A 23,516-nucleotide genomic window follows, 5' to 3' on the forward strand; every position below is an offset into this window, starting at 1 on the left:
GGAGAAATGGTTCATTTCAAAAAGCCATGGTAACACCCCAGAGAGCAGCTGCATGTGGAGCTGAGTCAGAGAGCACAACCTGACCAAGAAGGGGAAAAGAGGACAGAAACTGCTCATCATCTTGTTGGCAGAATCTTTGAACACTCCATTCAAGAAATGAATGCTGTCAGTTGGTGGCAGAGTCTACCCACTCTGTGAAGTAGGGTACAGATGAAAGGTATTTCTGGAAGCCAGCTTGTTGGCCATTGGTCTTCCACTGCGGCACAAGCCCCAGGGGAGAAAGCCAGAGTCAATATTGCAAGAGGTCTTGCCAAGTGCAGGCCTTTCCAAACGCAGGCCTGTTATGTGTGCTGACAGAACCTGGTCGTAGGAGAGGAAGTTATCAAAAAGTGGGTCACTAGAGAAGGCTGGGCTAGCTCCACACCAGGGTCCCTTGTCCTCATGATCAGGTTTCAGGGAAGGCTTTTGTTTTTGTGGCTCTTAACAACACATACCCTCTAGTATTCTTGTGGGAGGGAGGGGAAGTGGTGTCATGTGGGCACTAGATAGCAGAGGTGGAGAGAGAAAAACCTGAGAGAGTGAAAGAATAATTCAAAAAGAATTCTAGAACTCAAGACTCTGACAGTAGCTCCATCCCAAGGAGGGACTGCTCTAATACAGGCAGCAAATATGCCTTGAGAGTCCTGTGGAGATCTGTGTGACAATTGTGAATAATCTTGAATTTTGACTTGCATTTTCCACCTTCTATTTTTGACATCCCTCTTTAGAGTCACTCAGTTGGAATCAGATGACATTCCCTATGAAGTTTATTATGTCTCTAAGGTCAAAGTCTTTACTATTAATGATTTAAGCTACAGCTTTACAATTTCTTGTAAGAGAAATTGAGTTGGAAAGGACAGTAAAGATCTGCCCCACTCTTTTAAAGATGAGGAAACTGAGACCTAAAGAGGTTAAGTGATATGGTCAAAGCTCTAAGAAAAGCTGAGACTAGAATTCAAGCTTTCTCTAGGCAGAGTCCTTTGCTACTTGAAAAGTAACATTAATTTCCTGCTTTCACATTCTACTCACATTTCTATTCATTTTGTTTCAAACTGTATGGTCCATTTCTCTGTCCCAAAGAGAACAGAATATGTTGATCGAGCAGGAATTTCCAGAGGGGGTCGGGGTGGGAGTCTACAAGGGCCCACAAAACTTAATGTGATCAGAGGAACCTTAATTGACAAATAATGTCCAGATTTACAAATACTTGACACATATAAACTGACTCCAGCTCAAACTTATGAAATAGAGAAGATAGAGTTAACCTTTGTCTTCAGGGGAAGCCATGGCTGCTTAAGGACACTGCACCATCAGCTCGGTGATGTCTTGATTTGATCTGGGATTCTGCACTTGGTATTGCAGACAATACTCATGTGGTGCCAAGGAAAAAGAAATTTGGCATTTTCCAGTTCAGTAAGTCTAAACAAACCACATCATTTTACATCAAGTAGATCATGTTTTACCAGAATTTTCCAAACTGGCAGTCTGTCTTGATCAAATCAACTAAATTATTGCCACTGTGGCTATCTGTGAAAGAACACAATATAAAAAATCTGGTGCCTTACCATATATCTTCTCAGGTAACACATCTCCTAGAGATGGTGAAATACACCATTCTGCTCAGTCAGAGTGACTTCCTCCCTCCTTCACTTGGGAGTGGGTCTGTGATGCACAGTGACACTTTGGCAGACAGACTATATTTTTATATGTCTGTCTTAGTTCGTCTTAAGTTAAACTTACGTTAACCTTATTCCTTAAGAATGGGTACCAAATTTTCTGCACCTTGCTGTGGTCTCTGCAGTCATTCACTAAGGTAACATTATTTATTCAGTGTTTGACACATCTGGTTTCCAGACCATGTCTAGATAGACCTCGTCTGGTGATTAAAAAGTTTGTCCAAGAGCCACAAGCCCTGTTCTGTTTCTTCATCCATTAGTTCATCTCTGAAACACTTGAACTTCATCCTTGAAGGCACCAAACTATCACATTGGTGCCTCACATCTGAAAGTTGGAAGAAGAGAGTAAAGGTCCTGTGTACCTTTACCATTTTTACCTCAATGACCTGCTTTTGCAGGAAGATGTGCAGTAGCTTTAAGCCTGTATTTTGAAAGTGGGGTACATATAATGATCAATTGAAAGACACAAATATTATAACATCTATTTATTTTTATCTTTAAAAAATGAAGGAAAAAAATGCTGTTTCCTCATATTTTAACACTCTCATTAGGGCTGTCTGTTGAATGAGCACATATCATGTACAGTAGGCATAGTACCCTCTAGAAAGAATAAGAGGTTCCTGGAGCAGAGGGAGGTATCTACCCTTTTTTTCCCTTTCAGGGTGTTGTAACATATTGCATTTTGTTTGCTTTTGGTTGAGTGGGTTTAGGATTATATAATTTAAATTAGGGGTTGGCAAACTATGTTCCCTGAGCCAAATCTGGCCTGCTGCCTATCTTCGCAAATTAAGTTTTACTGGAGCACAGTGTACTCATTCTTTTGCATATTGTCTATGGCTGCTTTCAGACAATGGCAGAGTTTAGGAGTTTAGTAGTTGTGACAGAGACCATATGTCCCACAAAACCTAAAAGATTAACTATCAGACCCATTACAGAAAACATTTGCCAAACCTTGTCCTAAATAGTTCCACTTTTGCAAAATGTTATAAGACTGTGGGAGAGGGGGTGATGACAGTGGGAAGGAGAATTGTACCCATGAAAATCTTTATATTACACCCAGGTTATCTCATGATATTTTTATTTTATGAAAACACACATCTCAAAGTTGCTGATCTTTTTTTTCCCCCCTGACGACAAGTAGCTGATTCTAATGACCTAGAAGATATTTTGGGGGAAAAATGAAAAAAGACTCACAATTTAAACTGTCTTTTCAAGGTAAAAGGACACTTTAAAACAGTGAGTGAGAAAAACCTATGTAATTTCACAAGAAACCTACTAAGAAAAATTTTGAAAAATAATGTTTTATTGTGTTTCCATTTTATGTAATTGTTTCTTAAAAAGTATTATCACATACAAATGTCCATATCTGCATTCTTAGAAACACTTGGAAGCAGAATTTTCATTTAAAAGCTATCTAAATGAAGAGTTTCAGTAAAATTTGAAGAGATATGTTAAAAATATAAAAATACACTGGGCGCGGTGGCTCAAGCCTATAATCCCAGCACTTTGGGAGGCCGAGGCGGGCGGATCACGAGGTCAGGAGATCGAGACCATCCTGGCTAACACGGTGAAACCCCAACTCTACTAAAAATACAGAAAAATAAGCTGGGCATGGTGGTGCGCGCCTGTAGTCCCAGCTACTCAGGAGGCTGAGGCAGGAGAATGGCGTGAACCTGGGAGGCGGAGCTTGCAGTGAGCCGAGATCGCCCCACTGCACTCCAGCCTGGGCAACACAGCGAGACTCCATCTCAAAACAAACAAACAAACAAAAATATATAAAAATGCACTTTTCTATTAGTTTGCAAGGACGACTGATAGACGTCTAGAAATATGCATGTTTGCTAGCTGATTTTCAACAGAAATTTTTGCTTAAGGAGATTAAGAATGAAAAAGTGGTATTATGATTTAGTAAGCTCAGCCAGTGATGGGCTTCTTCCATTCAGACGTATCTTTGGGATATTCTTTTTCCAGCTACTATTAATATTTTTTAGTGAGAACAAAAAAGTATTTTGTGCATATTTAATAAATATGAAAATACTAACATTTCTTTTTAAAAAATCTTTTTATCTTTTATTTTATATTACTTAATCTATTTCTTAATTTATTTCTATTTTTGTGTTTTATAATGTATTTATTAATGGAGAAAATACATATATAATTTATGAATATATAAATATACATACATTGGAGTGGATGCTCTCAAAGTTTTCAGTGATAGAAATGTATAGTCAAAAAATTTAGTGATCAAAAATTTGGAGTGTGAACTTGGAATTTAGCAGATTTAGGTTTAAATAGGGCTCTGTCACTTATTGGCTACATTCTCTTGATTAAAATAATTTATTGTATGCCTTATTTTCTTAATGGTAAATTGAGATAAGGCACATAAGGCAGTTACTACAAAGCCTAGCATATAGTAAATGTTCAATAAATATCAGTAAATATAATTATTGTACCTATATATCTCCAAGTTCTCCAGGTTTCCAGGGTCACCCTTTTCTTTAATATTTCGATAAAATAATTCAACTCCTCCCATCCCACTTATGGGAAAGCTAGTATATGCCCCTGATTTTTTTGTAGAAAGTCCTGTCCGAGTACACTGAGAGTGCTATAACAAATTACCATAAATTGGGAAATTATAAACAATAGAAATTTATTTCTCACAGTTTGAAGTCTGGAAAGTCCAAGATTAAGGTGCAGGCAGATTTGGTGAGGGCCCACTTCTTAGTTCATAAGACAGGTATCATCTCGCTGTGTTTTCACATGGCAGAAGGGAAGACGGAGCTCTTTGGGGTCTCTTTTATAAAGACACGAATCCCACTGAGTGCTCTATCATGACCTAATCACCTCCCCAAGACCCCACCTCCAAATACCATCATACTGGGGATTGATTTCAACATACGAATTTTGGGAAGACAAACATTCAGCCTAGAGCAGTACTTGAATTCTTCTGCTATGTTACATTTTTTCTGGTTGCCTAATGTCCCTCTCTTGGCTCAGTTCTCTATCACCTGCAGGCTTATCTATTCCTTATCTTACATGACTCTAAGAGTAAGTATTGTAAGGCTTTCCTTAAGACTTGTGGATCTATTCACAATAGCAAAGACTTGGAATCAACCCAAATATCCATCAGTGACAGACTGGATTAAGAATATGTGGCACATATACACCATGGAATACTATGCAGCCATAAAAAAGGATGAATTCGTGTCCTTTGTAGGGACATGGATGCAGCTGGAAACAACCATTCTCAGCAAACTATCGCAAGAATAGAAAACCAAACACCGCATGTTCTCACTCATAGGTGGGAATTGAACAATGAGATCACTTGGACTCTGGAAGGGGAACATCACACACTGGGGCCTATTATGGGGATGGGGGAGGGGGGGGGGATGGCATTGGGAGTTATACCTGATGTAAATGACGAGTTGATGGGTGCAGCACACCAACATGGCACAAGTGTACATATGTAAAAAACCTGTGCGTTGTGCACATGTACCCTAGAACTTAAAGTATAAAAAAAAAAAAAAAAGTCTTGTGAATAACACAGGGTAATAACAATTAAGAACTGGAAAGAATTTAAAATTTAGGTATCAAACAATGCCCTTCCTAAGTTCATGGACTGCTGCCCATTGCTGAGAATGTCTTAATAATTCTGTCCAGTGTTGAGCCTGGCCTGTTTCCCTGTTGTTGGTACTATTCTTTTCCTTTCAGAAAATTTTGTCTTCCTAAATGTTCCCTGAATTCAGACCCCAGCCCCCAGTTTCTCAGACTACTGCAGGCTACTCTGTTATGCCAAGGCCATGAGTACAGCTGCAGTCTGGGCACTAAACTTATCTGGGGGTGCCATTCACACTGACAACTGAATAATGAATGCTCCCTGGAGTTGTACAGTAAGATAGCCCTGCCTCTTTCCATCAAGAATGGGGTGAATGCAAAAACTTCACTTTCAAAATGAAGAAGCCCATTAGCTAAGAGTATCTTAAATAAAAATGCCATTCACTATAGGTCACTATCTCTCCCTAAACAAACAATTAATAGAAGCTTTTGACTCCAAAGTTATTAGATTGAATTATTAGGCAGAGATCAAGGTCAACATTTTTGTACTTCCCTTCTACAAGTCTCTATGCTGGAACTGGGTCAATAAAATATTTATTAAACCCCTTTCTCAATCAAGTCCTATGTGTCTAGATTTCCTCCCCTTTTCACCACCACCACTGCCAACAGCAACAATACTATGATTACCTTCACCATCATCATGACCTGCTTGATCACCCTGACCATGAACATCACCACCCCTGCTACCACCATAACCATCTCAATCACCACTATACAGCTGACTCTTGAAAGACACAAGTTTGAGTTGTGCAGGTTCACTTACATATGAATTTCTTATGCTTCTGCCATCCCTGAAACAGCAAGACCAACCCCCCCTTCCTCCTCCTCCTCAGCCTACTCAACGTGGAAATGATGAGGATGAAGACCTTAGAATGATCCAGTTCCACTTAATGAATAGGGAATATATTTTCTCCTCTTATAATTTTCTTCATGACATTTTTTCTATGGCTTACTTTATTGTAAGAATACAGTATATAATACATATACAAAATATATGTTAATCAACTTTACACTATCAATAAGACTTCTGGTGAACAGTAGTTAAGTTTTGGGGGAGTCAAAAGTTATATGTGGATTTTCAACTGTGTAGGGGTCAGTGTCCATAACTCCCATGGTTTTCAAGGGTCAGCTGTATCACCATCACTACTATCATGAACATCACAATCACCATCAACATGAAGGACCACTATCATCACCCCAACAATAATGATCACTATCACTACAGTCATTGCTACCTACTTGTTGGCTTTTCTGAGGCCCTGTGGCAATTGTCTGAAAAGCTGCTAAAGCTCTCTAAATTCTTTATCTTGGGAATTCTATAGGCATGTCTGCCAGCTGTCTGCTTCTGACTTTTTTTGTGTATTAGCCAGATACCCTTTCCCCTCATTTCTAGAGAAAAGGATAGAACAAAACTCATTTCCAAGTCCTGATCTCTCGCTTCCACCCAGCCCAACTATAGGCTCTGACATTGGCATCTTCAGGTTTGGGATTGATCCTGAGCTTTGTTAAGCATGTAACCAAGCTTCCATAATATTGTTTCTACCCTTTTCATCCTATTGTTTCCTTTTGTCTCTGGAGAAAACTCCCTGTTCTATTTCCTGGACCAAGTGCCATCCAGACAACTCTTTAACTCGTGAAAAGGGGTATTGGTAATTGTAAGTGACCCCTTGCCTTTACTGGCTCCTTTGGTGCTTGGCTATCCTGTGACAGAAAACTCTAGCCAGGAAAGTTTTCAATCCACTTGGCATCCCAGTAAGAGACTGAACATCTGCCACTCTTGGAGCCAGTTGGTTTCTCACCCTCCAGAAATGGGAGGTTTCTGTTGAACAAGAACAGCAGGGTTGGGACTGCCTTCACTTGGAGGGTGTGTCAGTGCAATGGTGGAAGCCTTCTTGCAGTAGCTTCATGATCCATCACTGATCCCTGAGTGGAAAATATAAGCATTGTGGCATGCCTTCACAAATAACATTGGCCACAAAGCCACAGCCTTTCTAAAGCCTTTCCATTTTATTTTTAAACTGAATATGGTCTAATACAGAACAGAGAGGGAATGGAAATCAGATTTTAAAAAGTAGGCCGGGCATGGTGGCTCATGCAAGAGGCCAAGGTAGGAGGATTTCTTGAGCCCAGGAGTTGGAGACCAGCCTGGGCAACATAGTGAGACCTCATCTTTACAAAATAAAGTTTTAAAATTAGCCTGGTGTGGTGGCACACATCTGTAGTCCTAGCTACTCAAGAGGGTGAAGTAGGAGGAGTGCTTGACTCGGGAGGTCAAGGCTGCAGTGAGCCATGATCACGCCACTGCACTACAGACTGGGCAACAGAAAAAGGTTCTATGTCAAAAACAAGTTAAAAAAAAATAATAATGCTTTCCCTGTAGTTAGAAGCACTTCTATAATAGGAGCTAGAAGCAAAAAGTTGAAACAGTACCTGAACATCTCAAGTAACAAATCAAAAACTAACTTTTGGTTCAATTACCCGAATTGAATGAAAGTGGTATATAGTATAGGTGGAAGCAGGCTACAGTGACTGTAAGTATAAATTCCAGAACCAAACTGTTTGAGTTTAAACTGAGTTCCTCTGTTTACTTATGTGACCTTGATTAAGTTACTTAACCTCTTGAGGCCTTAATTTGTTCATCAGTAAAATGGGAATAGTAACAGTACCTACCTCACAAAGTTATGAGGCTTAAAATGGTTAATGAATGAACAGTGCTTAGAACAGTGTCTGGCACCTATGAGTTCTATTATCCCAAAAGTTGTTTCAGTCATATGTCACTTGGCTTTTTCAGACACAATCATAGCAGTAATGTTCTTGTGAGCCCATGTCTGGATAAGAAAGAGCCGAAGCATCTACTTCAGTGTGGAGGGCTCCTCTGTCTTTTCCATCACACAATATGAGGGAGAGGACCTCACAGGGCACAGGGTTCTTAACTTGCCTTCTCTAAGAATCATCTAATATGCTTGTCAAAATTCAGGAAGTTTGAGAAAGGGTCCAGAATCTAGTTTTCACACTCCCAGGTGGTCATATGAAGGCTCAGGGAAGTTGTAAAATGTTGCAGTAGCATAGGAATTGGCAAATTACGGCTTGTAGGCCAAACTGTATTTTCTTTTTCCCTTACAAATAGAAGCCCAATCTTGTTCAGGTATGGGTGACCACTTGCTTAATGGATAACTCCTATTCCCTAGGGAGTAAATATTGGTTAGTTCAAAGCATTCATAATGAATCTCTCCCGTTGCCAGGGATTGGTTTAGGCATGGTCTTGTGATGCAACCCGGGATAGCAAGACAAATGAAAGTCCACTAGAGTGTTACTCTAAGGTTTTTCTAACTCTTATAAGACAAAAAAAAAAAAAAAAAAAAAGCACTTCATGAGGATCATCCCTTTCTACATTTGGATGTTGCAAATGAGATGTGGTATTTGGAGCCAGAGCAGTCCTTGCAATCATGAGGGAAGAGCCAAGAGAATCACACAGAATCCTTGGAAATGTTGCACCTTTGAATTAATCAATCTTGAATTAATCTGTTCTAGATTTCTGTTAGGAGAGATATGGAATTCATTATATTAATTATAATTTAAGATACTTTTATGTGTCTTTACTGAAACCATCTAATCACCGTGACCCTCTCCACAAGACTCTTTGGAGAAAGGTACAATAGAGAACAAAGTTAAGTGGATGTCCCATCCTTCAAAGCAAAGCTTCAAATAAGGTCTTCTGGTAAGAAGTTCCTGATTATGAACAATAAAAAGCTGGTTAGAGCTGGGATTATTCTTAATAAGGTTTGAGACCTTAACAACATCTTTATGAAAGATAATATTCTTTATGAACAAGGGGCTAAAGAAAACTCTGTACCTTGCTAAGCTTAAGAAAGCTATTTTATATCCTGGAGAAAGGAATTTCCTGGGCTCTGAGCTAGTTAATAACTTTCAAACTAGCTTGGTTCTCTTCCCCAGGTAAAAACACCTAAAGGACGCTTGAATCTGCAAAGTAAATTTACTATTAGACAATCTCAATGCTAAGATTTTTCATCCTACATCTTTTTCACTAACCAATTTGCATTCTCCCCCATCTTCCACAAGAGATCTGTTTTACTGGGCTGTCTGACTAACTGTAGTGCTTGCCATTATTCAGTATTTAACTGCTCCTTTGAAGAAATCTTACTTTAAATGGGGTTTGTCTTCAGCATGTAGATGTACCACTTTTGGAAAGCCACTGGTAGTCTACTCTCTTGGAATTTCACACAACTTTTAACACTTTCAACAGGCTTTGTGAATTTCTCACATTTGTAGAGCTCGTTTTAATTATTAATTCATATTGGAACAGTTCTCTGATGATTCTCCAATATCATTACTATTATTTTTACTATTTATATTAGTTTTCTATTGCAGCTATTACAAATTACAACTTAGCAACTTTAAACAACACAAATTTATACTTACAGTTACAACACAAATTTATACTTACAGTTCTGGAGGTCAGAGTCCCAAAATCAAGGTGTTGGCAGGGCTGCATTAATTCTGGAAGCTCTAGGGAAGAAGGTGTTTTCTTATGTTTTCTAGCTCCTAAAGGCCATCTGCATTCCTTGGCTCATGGTGTCAACCTCCATCTTCAAAGTCAGCAGTGCAGAGCATCTTTCCATCTCTGACTTGTCTCCTTATAAGGACCCTTGTGATTATACTAGGCTCACTAGAAGATAACCTACCTCAGGAGTCGGGATTCCTAATCAATAGTGCTTTTTTTGCCATATAAGGTTACATATTGACAGGTTCTTGGGATTAGGACTTGGACACTTTTGTGGGCCATTATTCGGCCTACCACAGTACTTACTATTCCTTCTGCTGCTGCTACTACTGCTATTCTTACTACCACTCATTAAAATTTGATTGTATATCAAGAGCCAGGCACTCTTCTGCTTTACATTCTTTATCCCAGCCCACAAGCCACATACTCAAATTGTGCAAATAACTTTCTTGGGCAGGCTTGTGACTAAGCCATTGCTTTGTGATAAGTAAATGACACTAATTTATCACAAAATTGAGTTCCCCTAACAATGACTCACAAAATCTGCATTCCCACTCTTGTCTAGCACTGACTTGTATGTGCCTATGTTATCAACAATTATAAATAAGACTACAAACTTGTAGCTTAGAAAATATAGTCATAAATCTATAGTAATGGATAGAAACTGGCATTTAGAAATCCAGCTGCATTTATGAGTGGTTGGAACTAATGCTTATATATACTGGGTTCAATTAGCTTAGATCACTGAGACTAATGCTAATTAGACTCATGATTGCTACTCCTACAGGGAATAGTTAATTACACCCAGTTTAGAAACTATGACTTAACTCTTGACCAAAATACTATAAAATGCACGACCTTCAAGTAAGACCTTTGTCTAATGCCCCAAATCTATCACTGCTGTTCAAAAAACAATTTATAAACTGATGGTTGCACAATAATTTCTTATTCTTCTTGAAGAGTACTATATTATCTTGTGCTGTGTAGCACCTGTTTAGTGTACTCTTGCGATTCAGATCTGTTAAATGAGATCCTCAATACACTGTGATACACTTTGAAGAGCAGCTCTGATGTATCTAACATGAGGCCCACCAAATAGACAATTCGGCACCTAAGACTTGCTAAGCATTAAAAGGGTTAAAGGCTCTTGAACTGGGTTGAACCTATTAGCTATCTGATTTAAGGCTATTTTAAGGTTGGATATAATTAAGGACATGCACCTAGTTACAAAAGGAAATTATTGAAACATTAATAAATAGTCTAGCCCAGTGGTTCTAGCCTGTTAACGATGAACACCAGTAGCATATGGGAATTATCATAAGGAACCGTTAATCCATTTAAGCATCAAATATGTCTATAGACTAAGTATATCCTGCATATCAAACTTAGATATATACATTTGTGATGAGTAATCCAAGTTTGATAAAAAAAAAAAAATCATTGAATTCCTGGTAGCTTTTGGTCATTCTGCATTTTATAAATCATTAGGCAATTAATAATTACTATGATAATCGATGAGAATGACATATTTAAAATGGCTGGGCACTGTTCCTCTAGCTTGAAGAATTTGGCAAGTGTTCATGAAACACTTCTACCACACAAATACTTCCATTCATGTAAGATTAAAGCTTCAAAAGAGCTGCCATCTGACAGTTCTATACTGGAGTTAAGTCTTCCAAAAGACATGTGAAGAAGTGAGTCAAGCAATAAAATAAGACCAACTAATTAATGCTGATGAAACCTTTCAATAGCATCTTTTTCTTTATGTAACAATAACTTACAAGTAACTAAGATTAGAAAGTTAAAGAAGGTAAAAAGTAGTTTAATTTCTTCAACCTGGCTGTAATAAGAGTACTTAAATCAATAAACTAGATGAGACTGTTTTTAAAACTATCTTTTAATGGAAAATGTATCTGGCTTTTAATTTGTAAGTACATGCTGTAAGTTGTTTGTATAGCACTTTACAAAAAAAATTTGCAATGTAGGGTTTTAAAGTTAGACAGTCTCATCATTTATAGTCATTTTAAAAAGTCAAAGACGAGAAAGATGAGAAAATTAACCATGTGGAAGGTTAAGTGATTTGTTCAAGGCTGTATAGTTTAGTTACAATAGAAGAGCTTAAGTTATTTTTTTAAAACCACACGGTAATAGCAACAACATATGTAGTATGGATTAGATTCTAGAAAAGTACTATGTAGGATTTTCTAAAATGTGTTTTGACTGTTAGATTCAAACTAAGGAAACCTAGAAACATTTGCAGTAATCTTATTTTCCTTAAATGAAGGAGGAAAAAACCTCTCATTTAAACTGACAGTATGGTATTGGGTTTCTATTTAGTCAATCTTGGCTCACTGCACCTCTGCATCCTGGGCTCAAGCCTCAGCCTCCTGAGTAGCTGGGACCACAGGCACACATCACTGCACCCAGCTAATTTCTCTATTTTTGTAGAGACAGGGTTTTGCCATGCTGCCCAGGCTGGTCTCAAACTCCTGCAATCCGCCTCAAGCAATCCGCCTGCCTCAGTCTCCAAAACATGTATACATATGTAACAAACCTGCACATTGTGTACACGTACCCTAGAACTTAAAGTATAATAAAAAAAAAAATTATGGGATTATAGGCATGAACCACTATGCCTGGCGATACAATTCCTTTTTATATTTCCTTCACACCCAGTGAAGGGGACAACCTGCTTATGTTTTTCTCTGCAGCTGTCTGCTGATACAGATTGAGTTTCCCTTACAGGAAACACTTGGGACTAGAAGTGTTTCGGATTTCAGGTTTTTAAGTATTTGTGTATTTCCCAGTTGAACATTCCCAATCTGAAAATCCAGAATCTGATATGTTTCAATGAGCATTGTCTTTCAGTATCATGTTGATGCTCAAAAAGTTTTCGAGGCCGGGTGCAGTGGCTCACACCTGTAATCCCAGCACTTTGGGAGGCCAAGGTGGGCAGATCACCTGAGGGTCAGGAGTTGGGCCAACATGATGAAACCCTGTCTCTACCAAAAAAAAAAAAAAAAAAAAAAATTAGCCAGGCATAGAGGTGGTTGCCTTAATCACAGCTACTCATGAGGCTGAAGCAGGAGAATCTCTTGAGCCTGGGAGGTGGAGTTGCAGTGAGCCAAGATCGCACCACTGCACTCCAGCCTCGTGATAGAGCGAGACTCTGTCTCAAAACAAACAAACAAAAACTTGTCCATTTTCTCCAATTATTACCTGCAAAATAAAATATTGACTCTTCTCTTGTGAATGATAGTGGACTGCCAGATAATGTACTTTCTGCATATTCCCACTGCAGAAAAGTTTAAGCTGCAAGTTCTGGTTAGGTCTGTTCATTCAGTCACTCAATCATACATTTAACCAACCAATCAATGTTTACAGATCACCAACTATGTATTAATCCAGTGATCTTAAATGGAACCAAAACACAACAAATTTTTAAAGAATTACCATAAGTTTTATTTTTGCTTAGTTTTATTAAAAAAATAAATATGTCATAAAGCTTTCTTTTTCCTTAGGGAGAAAAAAAGGAACAAGTCTCATAAAACCAAATAAGCAATGGTAAGGTGTCTTAACTTGAAAAAGATTAGGAGTCACTGGTTTACAAGTTATAATTGAATGAAAGAACTGTAACAGCCACAGTTGGCCATTTCATGCCAATGGCAGCAAACAACAGGATTAACTAGGGCAAAATAAATAACTGTGTGGAAGCCCTGATAAGTGCTTAATAAACAGACTGATTCACTGAGACATCAGTACAGATACATCTTGCTTAAACAATACAAGTTCCTGAAAAGTTCTGTGTAAATGATATAACCACAAACATACCAGGAGAGCTTGGTAACTGAAAGAATTCCATAGTGAATCCTTTTGTGAACAACTACTTTCACTTTTGTAAATCCAGGTATTTGCTTTTTATAAGGAGTATACCTAGTTGCTACCTCTCTGAACTGAGGAAACAGCATATTCACCAAACACTGTGCTCCAGCTGGGCCACCGGCACAATTTCCAAGTTTGTGTTTCTATTAAGTAAGTAGTGTAAGTAAGGTAGTCAGCCAGGGAACCCAGCTCTATCTGACAAAGCAGGTGTAGGAGTGGAACTGCCATCTACCAATAATTCCAGCAAATACTTTTGCTAATATACCTTGCGCAAAACACGGTAATAACCTTAGCAATTCGGCTGTAGATGTACTTCCTTTTTCTAAAACTTTCAGTCACAAGCGAAGTCTAGAACCCCAAAAGAAAGTAATACTTCTAATCCTGAAGACTGCCTTTAACCGAATTAGCTGTCCAACTCCTTCAAATTGGAACGGATGATAGTGAAAGAGACTGAGTTTTCCAAAGTTGAAGTTTAACAACACAAAAATCACATTTCATATCACTAGTTAGTGAAAAATTTTGCTGGTGACAAACATTTTTCAAATGGTTTTTTGTTGTTTTAACTTCCTCTAAACAGAACTCTGAATTCTGGGGCAAACTCTGCAGAAGTTAAAGTCACTGATGTTCTCTGGTTGGCTGATACATTTTAGTACTACCGATAGAAATAAAAATTTCTTTCTACCCACCAGAATTTCATGAACTTATACCAAAGCAGTGATGCTTTGGACAGGGAATATGCATGGTAGTACTAGTTCCTGTAAGTTTTATCAAATGTAAATAAATAAATAGAATCCTCACATGGCTCACAGCCTCCATTCCATTTGGTCAAACTTCTATCAGGCCCAAGCCACATTTAAATTAGGCTGTTCAGTTTTTCAATTTAATGCTCCTAATAACATTGCTGTCTATATGTACAAGTGTGAATGAAAAGAGTGTGTAATCTGTAGTCTTTTCCACACTGAGTACACTAATAATTAGTATATAATTAAAGAGTAAGTGGTCATTTTAAAACTTGTATTTTTTTTAAAAAAAAAAAAAACATTTTCTAGCACTTTAAAAAATGGGTCTGAAAAGTGCCCTATTAATGTCCAATGCTGTTCCCCACCCAGTCCCACCCATTCAAAACCTGCTACAAATGCTGGATTGAGTTCATATCAAATAATTTAGCAGTATCAAGATTTTTCAAATGGAAACAGTGTTACTGACTTCTTCATATTGGATAACAAAATAAGGGTAACTCTGGTCATCATTAAAAATGACAAAAATCTGAGGCTCAAAGAAATTATCCACACAAGAGTCATAAAGGTCACTGGTGACACTGCCAGGATTGACTGGAGGGGGCCTTCTCATGCCATGACTGCCCATTGTGTATCTGCCCGTCAGCACTTTGGCCAGAAACATGAAATGGACTCCTTTGGAGGACTTCTTAGAAAAGTTATGAGAGTAGCTTGCCTTCTTTGCAAAATAACTGCCTTGTCCAAACATTGTAGCATGCTTTCCACAGACTCGAGGGTCAAAGTTGTGTTTGCAGATTCCATCTACCACATCCTGGGATGTTCCATGAAATAAATGTCTCTCATTTATTATCCTGTCACGGCCAAACATTTTCCTGTTCATATATTCCTTTTTCCTAATGGAAAGAACAGACAGGGAATTCAGAAGGATGAAATACAGGTCAATTTAACAGGCATGATGTAGTCATAAACTTCTCTTTATGGTTTTAATGAGTAGGAAATATTAAACTAGTTATCAAGGGCAAAATGCCATCCAAGATCCCATTAAAAGTGGAAACTTATCTTTCCACTGTAGAAAAGCCCTTTTCCTTCTTTCTCCACCAATCATTCACTTGCTTTCTCTTTCATCTTAAATCTATTAAGAGTTCTCATATGTTTTCCTTCCTCCGGATGCCCTCCTTGCCTAATTCCTCCAATCTGAGGGTCTCTTAGATTCTGAGATTCCTGAAATCTAAATGTATTCCTTCCCTTTGTACTACATTAGTTTGTTGACTTGAGAGGCACCACAGTAAAGTGATTAAGAGCAAGGCCTCTGGTGCCAGACTGCCTGGGTTCAAATTCCAGCACCGTATCATAATAGCTGCATGACCTGCAGCAAGTAAGCTTTCTGTGACTCAGTTTCTTCTTCTCTGTAAAATGTAAACTGTAATAATCCTACTTATGGCTGTTATGAGGATTATATGTCAGTTAATACACAGAAAATACGAACATAAATGCTGTGCAAATGTTTACTATTATGTTCCTCATTTGACATTAGCTACAATAAAGCTCTCTTGAACTTCATACATCTGACTCACCTTTTATATTTCTCCCAAAGAAACTGGTTTTGGACTCTCAATATCTGCAAAATTCTGTATTTAAACTCAGGCACAGTCTTATGAAAAAGATTGTAAATGATCCGATAACTTTTATCCTCTGCAGAAACAGGCACTTGGATGAAGTCCTGAGATGGATGCATATAAACCCAAGTTTCAGGGTAAAAGTTTGCTGAAGTGACCCCATCTGGACAGATGATTTGTGATGAGGAAGTTGCTTCAAGAGGTGGAGGAGCTTGTGTGGGAACCCCACCAAGTGTCCTAAAATGGAGAGGAAGAAACATCAATGTAAAACATTAAGAAGTAAGTACGCCTCACATTATAGTGCTCTATATCAGCGTCTACTTAATATTGTAATCTGTATAGCTTAAGTGCTTATTTAAAACATAAAAAATGCTATCTATTAAATAAAAAAAAAAAGTCTTACAGCAAACATTGCCTGTACATGAATAACCTATTATTAGCCTTCTCTGGGCCTCCTTCCTGTGGAGAAAATTCTGGAATGTATAGCCACAAGGCAAACAAGCAAGAGCCAATTCACAAATACCTTTACTTTTGAATCTTAGACTCCTCTTTATTACCTATAGCTAAAGAAACTTTGTTATATGTTTTCTTCCAAATGTGCTGATACTAAGCAGAAAAGATTTCATTACCAAAGGATGTGTGGGTGGGAGACAAAGTAAGGCATGAAGCAAGGAGGGAGCTTATAGGGAGAAAAAAAAAAAGCTACTTTAATTTCTGTATAAAAACAAACAAAAATTATGGAACAGGACCTGAATGCTAATAAATATTTGACATTTGCTTAATTTTCCAAGATCACATATAGAAACAAAACCACCAATACTATTCAACTTTTACAGCTTTGAGTGTGCTTAAGAGGGAGCTAATCACTATAAACTCTAGACACCAGAATGCATATCCGTGAGCCTTTAAATTCATGTCTTTATTTTGAACAATGATTTTAGATAAGCAGCAGCTTTGGTAAGTTACTTATTCCTGCCTAGTTAAATGCTTAAATTTAAATCATATTTCTTGGCCATTTTTGAAACGGAGAAAAAGAGAAGTAGTAGAGAGCGAGGAAATCCTGACCCTGAGACCTAGTTCAGGGCCAGGTGCTATAACACTCATTGGCACATACTGATCACAAGGAAGTAATGTGTGCCAAAATGGATTAGGAAACTGAAATTTTCGTAAGAGCTTTGTGACACAGAGACTACAGCTTTGTGTGTCTCATCTCCAAAGAGCATAGCTGACCATCTCTCTCATCATAATCATAGCCAATTAATACTATGTGCCAGTCATTTTTACATACAATGTCACTAATTGTCACAATAACTCTGTCAGATGACTTGGTTATCCCCACTTTTCAAATGAAGAAACTGAGGTTTAGAGAGATTAAATAATTTGCCCAAGTATAGCTAGCAAAGAGCAAAGACAGAATTTGAATCTAGGCCAGGCCCATCTAGATAGTTTCTAATCTCATACTCTTTTCAGTTCCGTATGTTTCACAATTTATATTTTTTTCTTTCTTAAAAACAAGGCTAGAAAGTGATCAACAGGATACTAGGATTCCAACCTAGTTTTGCCTGACACCACCACCACCACATTATCATCATCAACACACAGTCTTTTAAGAGATGACTTTCAAGAAGCTAAAAGTTATGGAAGCATGACTGCCATCTCTAACCCTCACCTTCTACAAGTGACTGTGCCTTTAATTTAATGTGCCTCAAAGTCTCTTGGTGAGACAGAGAGTCCTGGATGGGTGGATCCAGGGCTTACTGAATCTCCGAGGTGCTTTGAAGTACAGGGACAGATTTAAAGTGCTGCTGGTTTATCCAACCTTCACAACGAAAGGCACAACAGTTCTTGTCCTCTGCAGCATTTTCTCAGAGCCCACACAGATTCCTTTGGATCCTCAGTACTGATACATTTTTCTGGTACAATGGTACATTTTTCACTGGTACACTTTCCTGAAGAGAGGCCTCACTGCTTTAATCAGATTCTCAAATATCTGTAACTCCTTAAAAAACCATCACTATTCTGGAGGAATGGCGGGGAAGCAAAGAATATAAGCCCCTTATTTTTATTTAATAGCTCTTCCCTCTATCCAGCTTTGCAAACAAAAGGGTAAGTCCCCAGCCCACCAGGTTTTCTATTATTATCAGGGGTTGAAGTTACCAACACAGTCTTCTGGTTTGAAGGAGAAAGGTAAGATTCTCTGCAAACACTCTTCCCTAGAGGTTTCAGACTGTCAGCCTGTACAGCAAACCTAGCTGTGACAACAGAAGAGATTCTGCCCCTTTTCTTTCTGATATCACTACTATGGACCCGTTCCATAAAATGAAAGCTTCAAATACAGCTTTTTCTTTTTTTGGGGGGGGGATGGAGGTCTGTTATTACTAACATATGCTTGAAGATGAGCGGAGATAAATAAATCCTATCCATTCTAACATATTAAACTGGACTATGTATATGCTTAACATCCATTCCAACCCATAAATGCTTACTTGTAACAAGCCAACATCCTAACTTGCCTAAAACATAAAAAATGCATATACACATCTGTCTGATGGGCTTCAACACTCTAGTTGCCATGGGTTAAAAAATATATTTCAAGAAATTGCAAATGTGCCTTTATTTTCTGAGAATGATGAGTTTGTATTCACCTCATGGGTATTCCAAAGATATACTGCATGTTTCACAGACTGACATTAGCCTTCTCTAGAGAGGCAAAGTCAAAGGGAATTGAGCTTCTACACAAGGATCTCTGAAGAATGAGCTTTCAGAATCCAAAGTCACCTTTTATTATCTCCCTCCTTCCCCTTACCATTTTGAAAGATGTTTACTAAATCAATTTCAGCGATGAAATACAAATTAATTCATTTTATCCTTTTGAGGGGGGTATTAAAGAAACTGTGCCAGGCATTCTCATGACCATGAGGTGATTGCATGGGATAAATGTTCTTTCAGCTGAAAGCACTGAACCCCCAAACCTCTAAGCTTTGTTTGCTTATGCAGTCTCAATTCAAGTATTCTAAGATTATTAAAGAATAAACTCCTGTTTATCAGCCCCATTAAAAAGCAAGAGAAACCTTTTCAAAACAGCTGAATTTGTAGAAAATTCATTAAGTCAACCTCCTACCCCACTCCTTCCACTCTTAGACACTGATTCCCTGAGAATTGTAGCCTCTTTAACACCTATGTTTTTTTGTTGGTTTTTGTTTTTTTTTTTTTTTTTGACCCTTTGCATTTAAAAACACTTAAAAACAAAACATCATGCCTGTAATCCCAGCTACTTGGGAGGCTGAGGCAGGAGGACTGCTTGAGGACAGGAGTTCAAGACCAGCCTCAGCAACATAGTGAGATCTTGTCTCTACCAAAGAAAAAAAAGAAAAAATTAGCTGGGGATGGCAGCATCTACCTGTAAGTCCCAGCTACTTCGCAGGCTAAAGCAGCAGGATCACTTGAACCCAAGGGTTCAAGGTTACAGTGAGCTATGATGATCATACCACTGCACTCCACCCTGGGCGACAGAGGAAATTCTGTCTCTAAAAAAGTTTTAAAGATTTAACAAAACAAAAACCACTTAAAAAAGAAACTTTCTCCCTGGCTAAGATCATAGCCTCTGGAATCTACTTCTAAAATATGCTTTTTGGAACCAATTCCCCTCATCTTTCTCCCTACTAGGTCCTTCAGCCCCACGTTCTAGGGTAGATAGGATCACTGCATTTACCCAACCCACCCTGGTAGACTGGCTATTTCCCTGCTCTTTTCTCATTAAAGTTTATCTACCTAATATTTCTTTGATTTGCTGATCTCTTACTTTATATCTGATTATCAGTTTTAGACAGAAAGATTAAAATAGAAAATTTTTAAAAGAAAAAAGAAAATAAAGAGTAACTATTTTTGTTCTCCTGTAAGCCTATATTATGAATATATTACTACCTAGTAGATATTGAGGGTTCTATTCCAGACCACTGCAATAAAGCAAATATTGCAATAGAGTAACACAATTTTTTAGTATCCCAGTGCATATAAAAGTTATGTTTACACTATATCACAGTCTATTCAGTACATAATAGCATTAGTTCTTTAAAAAAGGAATATTTATACCTTACTTTTAAAATACTTTATTTTAACAATCATCTGAGCCTTTGGTGAGTCGTAGTAATTTTACTGGTGGGAGGGTCTTGCCTTGATGATGGCCTGACTAATCAGGGTGGTGGTTGCTGAAGGTTGAGGTGGCAGTGGAAATTTATTAAAACAAGACAAGGAAATTTGCCACATCAATTGACCCTTCATTTCATGAAAGATTTCTCTATTGCATGCAGTACCATTTGAAAGCATTTTACCCACAGAACTTCTTTCAAAATTGTAGTAAATCCTCCCAAACTTTGTTGCTGCTTTATCAACTAAGTTGATGTAATATTCTAAACCCTTTATTATTTCAAAAATCTTTACAGCATCTTCACCGGTAGATTCAATATCAAGAAACCACTTTCTTTGCTCATCCAAAAGAAGCAACTCCTCACGCATCCAAGTTTTATCACGACATAGTAGCAATTCAGTCACATCTTCAGGCTACACTTCTAATTCTACTTCTCTTGTTATTGCCACCACATGTGCAGTGAATTCCTCCACTGAAGTCTTGAACCCTTCAAAATCATCCAGGTGAGCTGAAATAAACTTCTTCCAAATTTCTGTTAATGTTGGTATGTTGACCCCCTCCCATGAATCACAATGTTCTTAATGGCATCTAAAATGGTAAATCCTTCCCAAAAGTTTTCCAACTTACTTTGCCCAGATCCATTAAAGGAATCACTACGTATGGCAGCTATAGCCTTACAAAATATACTGTTAAAATAGGAGGTCTTGAAAGTCAGAATGACTCCTTGATAAGTGGGCTGCAGAATGGATGTTGTATAGCAGGCATGAAAACACTAATCTCCCGTACATCTCCATTAGAGCTCTTGGGTAACCAGGTACATTGTCAATGAGCAGTAATAGTTGGAAAGAAATCTTTTTTTCTTGAGCAGGTCTCAACAGTGGGCTTAAAATATTCAGTAAACCATGCTATAAACAGATGTGCTGTCATCCAGGCTTTGTTTTTCCATTTATAGAACACAGGCAGAGTAGATTTAGCATAATTCTTAAGGGCCTTAGGCTTCAACTTAAAGTCACCAGCTGCATTAGCCCTTGACAAGAGAGTCAGGCCTGTCCTTTAAAGCCAAGCATCGACATCTCTCTATGACGTCCTAGATGGCATCTTATTCTAATATAAGTTTGTTTTGTCTACATTGAAAATCTCTTGTTTAGTTTAGCCACCGTCATCAATGATATCAGCTAGATTTCTGGATAACGTGCTACAGCTTCTACATCAACACTCCCTGCTTCACCTTGTACTTTTACGTTGCAGAGATGGGCTCTTAAACCTCATGAACCAACCTCTGCTAGGTTTAATCTTTTCTTCTGCAGCTTCCTCACCTCTCTCGGCCTTGAAAGAACTGAAAAAAGTTATGGCCTTACTCTGGATTAGGCTTTGACTTAAGGGAATGTTGTGGCTGGTTTGATCTTTTATCCAGACCACTAAAACTTTCTCTATATTAGCAAGAAGGCTGTTTTACTTTCTTATAATTTGTGTGCTTACTAGAGTAGCACTTTTAATTTCCTTCAAGAACTTTTCCTTTGTACTCACAACTTGGCTAATGTTAAGGCATAAGAAGCCTAGCTTTGGGTTTATCTCAGCTTTCGACATGCCTTCCACACTAAGCTTAATCATTTCTGGCTTTTGACTTAAAGTTAGAGATGTATAACTCTTCCTATCACTTGAACACTTTGCTGTTTTATGTGGGTGCTGTTCTAGGCACCCCAAAACAACTGTAACGTAAAGATCACTGGTCAGATCAACATAACAGATACAATAGTAATGAAAAGTTGAAATATCCCAAGAATATCCAAAATGTGATTCAGAGGCACAAAATGAGCACATGCTGTTGAAAATATAGCACTAACATACTTGCTTGACCTAGGGCTGCCACAGACCTTCGATTTGTAAAAAACGCAATGATCTGTGAAGTACAATACAGCGAAGCACCGTAAAACAAGATATGCCTGTATAATGAAGGTATATTTGTGGCATTAATTGTACTGCTGCTTATCTTTATAGTTCATACTTTTACAAAACAAGCTTAAGTTTCAAAAAAAAAATAAATAAAAAAGGAGGGCATATTCCATAATTACTTGAGATCAAAACAGATGCATTTTCACCATTCACTAAAACTTTCCAACAATGCAGAACTTGCATTCTTAACCTCACACAGAAGTTTATCTTCCTTGATTGGCTCAGCATGCCAAGCTGCTGGTCTCACTAATGAGTTCTACTATCTCACCAGGAGGACAATATATTCTTAACTATTGGACACTGACACTATCTCCAGCTGTGCTAGTAAAATCACAGAAATGGCATTTTTACTAGTTCTAATTTTTTAAGAAACCCTACAAGGTAAAATTTTTCAAACTGGCACTTAGAAGACAGAACACACTTAACCCAATTCAATATATATTTCTAAAATAAGTCTTACTACAAATTTCTTTTGGATACTGATCATTTCAGGAATTTTTATTTGTATTTTGTTTTTACTGTTCCCCTTGCAATCAATCACAGGATTAGAATCACTAAGATTCTGTCATAACAACTTAGGGAAAGCAGTTTGAGCTAGAATAAAAACAGTAGGAATATAAAAATGGTATCTTTACCTCAAAGATCAGCACAAAAAAACAACCATTATGCTAGACCTCTAAAGTTCATAAAACCAAGTAAACCTATATCATTTTCAAAATCCGTCTCTAAAAATAGTATATCTGACTAGGGTAGATAATGATTTCCCTAGAGATACTAATTTTCAAAGGTGGGCATGCAAATGGTAATGTGCCTCACCTTTTGGTATCTATAAAGATGTGCCACTGGATTGTCTGAAGACGAAAGGAAGAAACGACGCTTGGAAAAATGGAAGAAAAGCTCACCTACAATTCAGAAGGGTGAGTTCCGTCCTAACCTCATATTAAGAAAGCTGTATTCTCAGTATGACAAGTAATTTTAGTGAGTATCACAAGAAGAGGTGGCTTACCTAGCAAATGAGAGTGTACCTTATTTGAAAAGATGAATTTTTCCCATTCAAATTCACTCAAGTAAAAGGAAATCAAGAAATCACCTTGTAGGACTCTCCTCACTTAACCTGGAAGTTTGGCTAAGTTGTCCTGTAACACAGAAGGGTCTCATCTTGAAAGTAGTTTCATGGAAGGAAAAAATCTTCCATGAAGGAGGTGAATGCAAGTTCTGTGCCTCATTCCAGACACAACGATATTTAAGTTGTGGAAAAACGTTAACTCTAAAAAATCCAGTAAGATACTCATTCTTTTAGTGTAACTGGGTTTATTGTAGCTTATTTGC

The 23,516-nt window shown here is 37.8% G+C and overlaps 1 protein-coding gene across 2 annotated transcripts in view; it reads right to left on the reverse strand.

Moving 5' to 3' along the window:
- Positions 1–13,290: 13,290 nt before the first annotated feature.
- TIPARP (TCDD-inducible poly(ADP-ribose) polymerase) overlaps positions 13,291–23,516 on the reverse strand; it is a 31,764-nt gene continuing 21,538 nt past the window's right edge. For both annotated transcript variants that reach the window (XM_011998042.1, XM_011998043.1), the window contains exons 5-6: positions 16,046–16,324; positions 13,291–15,364 (exon numbers count right to left, since the gene is read on the reverse strand). In XM_011998042.1, the coding sequence (XP_011853432.1) occupies positions 14,917–15,364; positions 16,046–16,324 (727 nt within the window). In that variant the 3' untranslated portion in view covers positions 13,291–14,916. The remainder of the gene's footprint in view (positions 15,365–16,045; positions 16,325–23,516) is intronic.

Source organism: Mandrillus leucophaeus, unplaced genomic scaffold (genome assembly GCF_000951045.1).
Source record: "Mandrillus leucophaeus isolate KB7577 unplaced genomic scaffold, Mleu.le_1.0 Scaffold554, whole genome shotgun sequence".
Taxonomy (NCBI): domain Eukaryota; kingdom Metazoa; phylum Chordata; class Mammalia; order Primates; family Cercopithecidae; genus Mandrillus; species Mandrillus leucophaeus.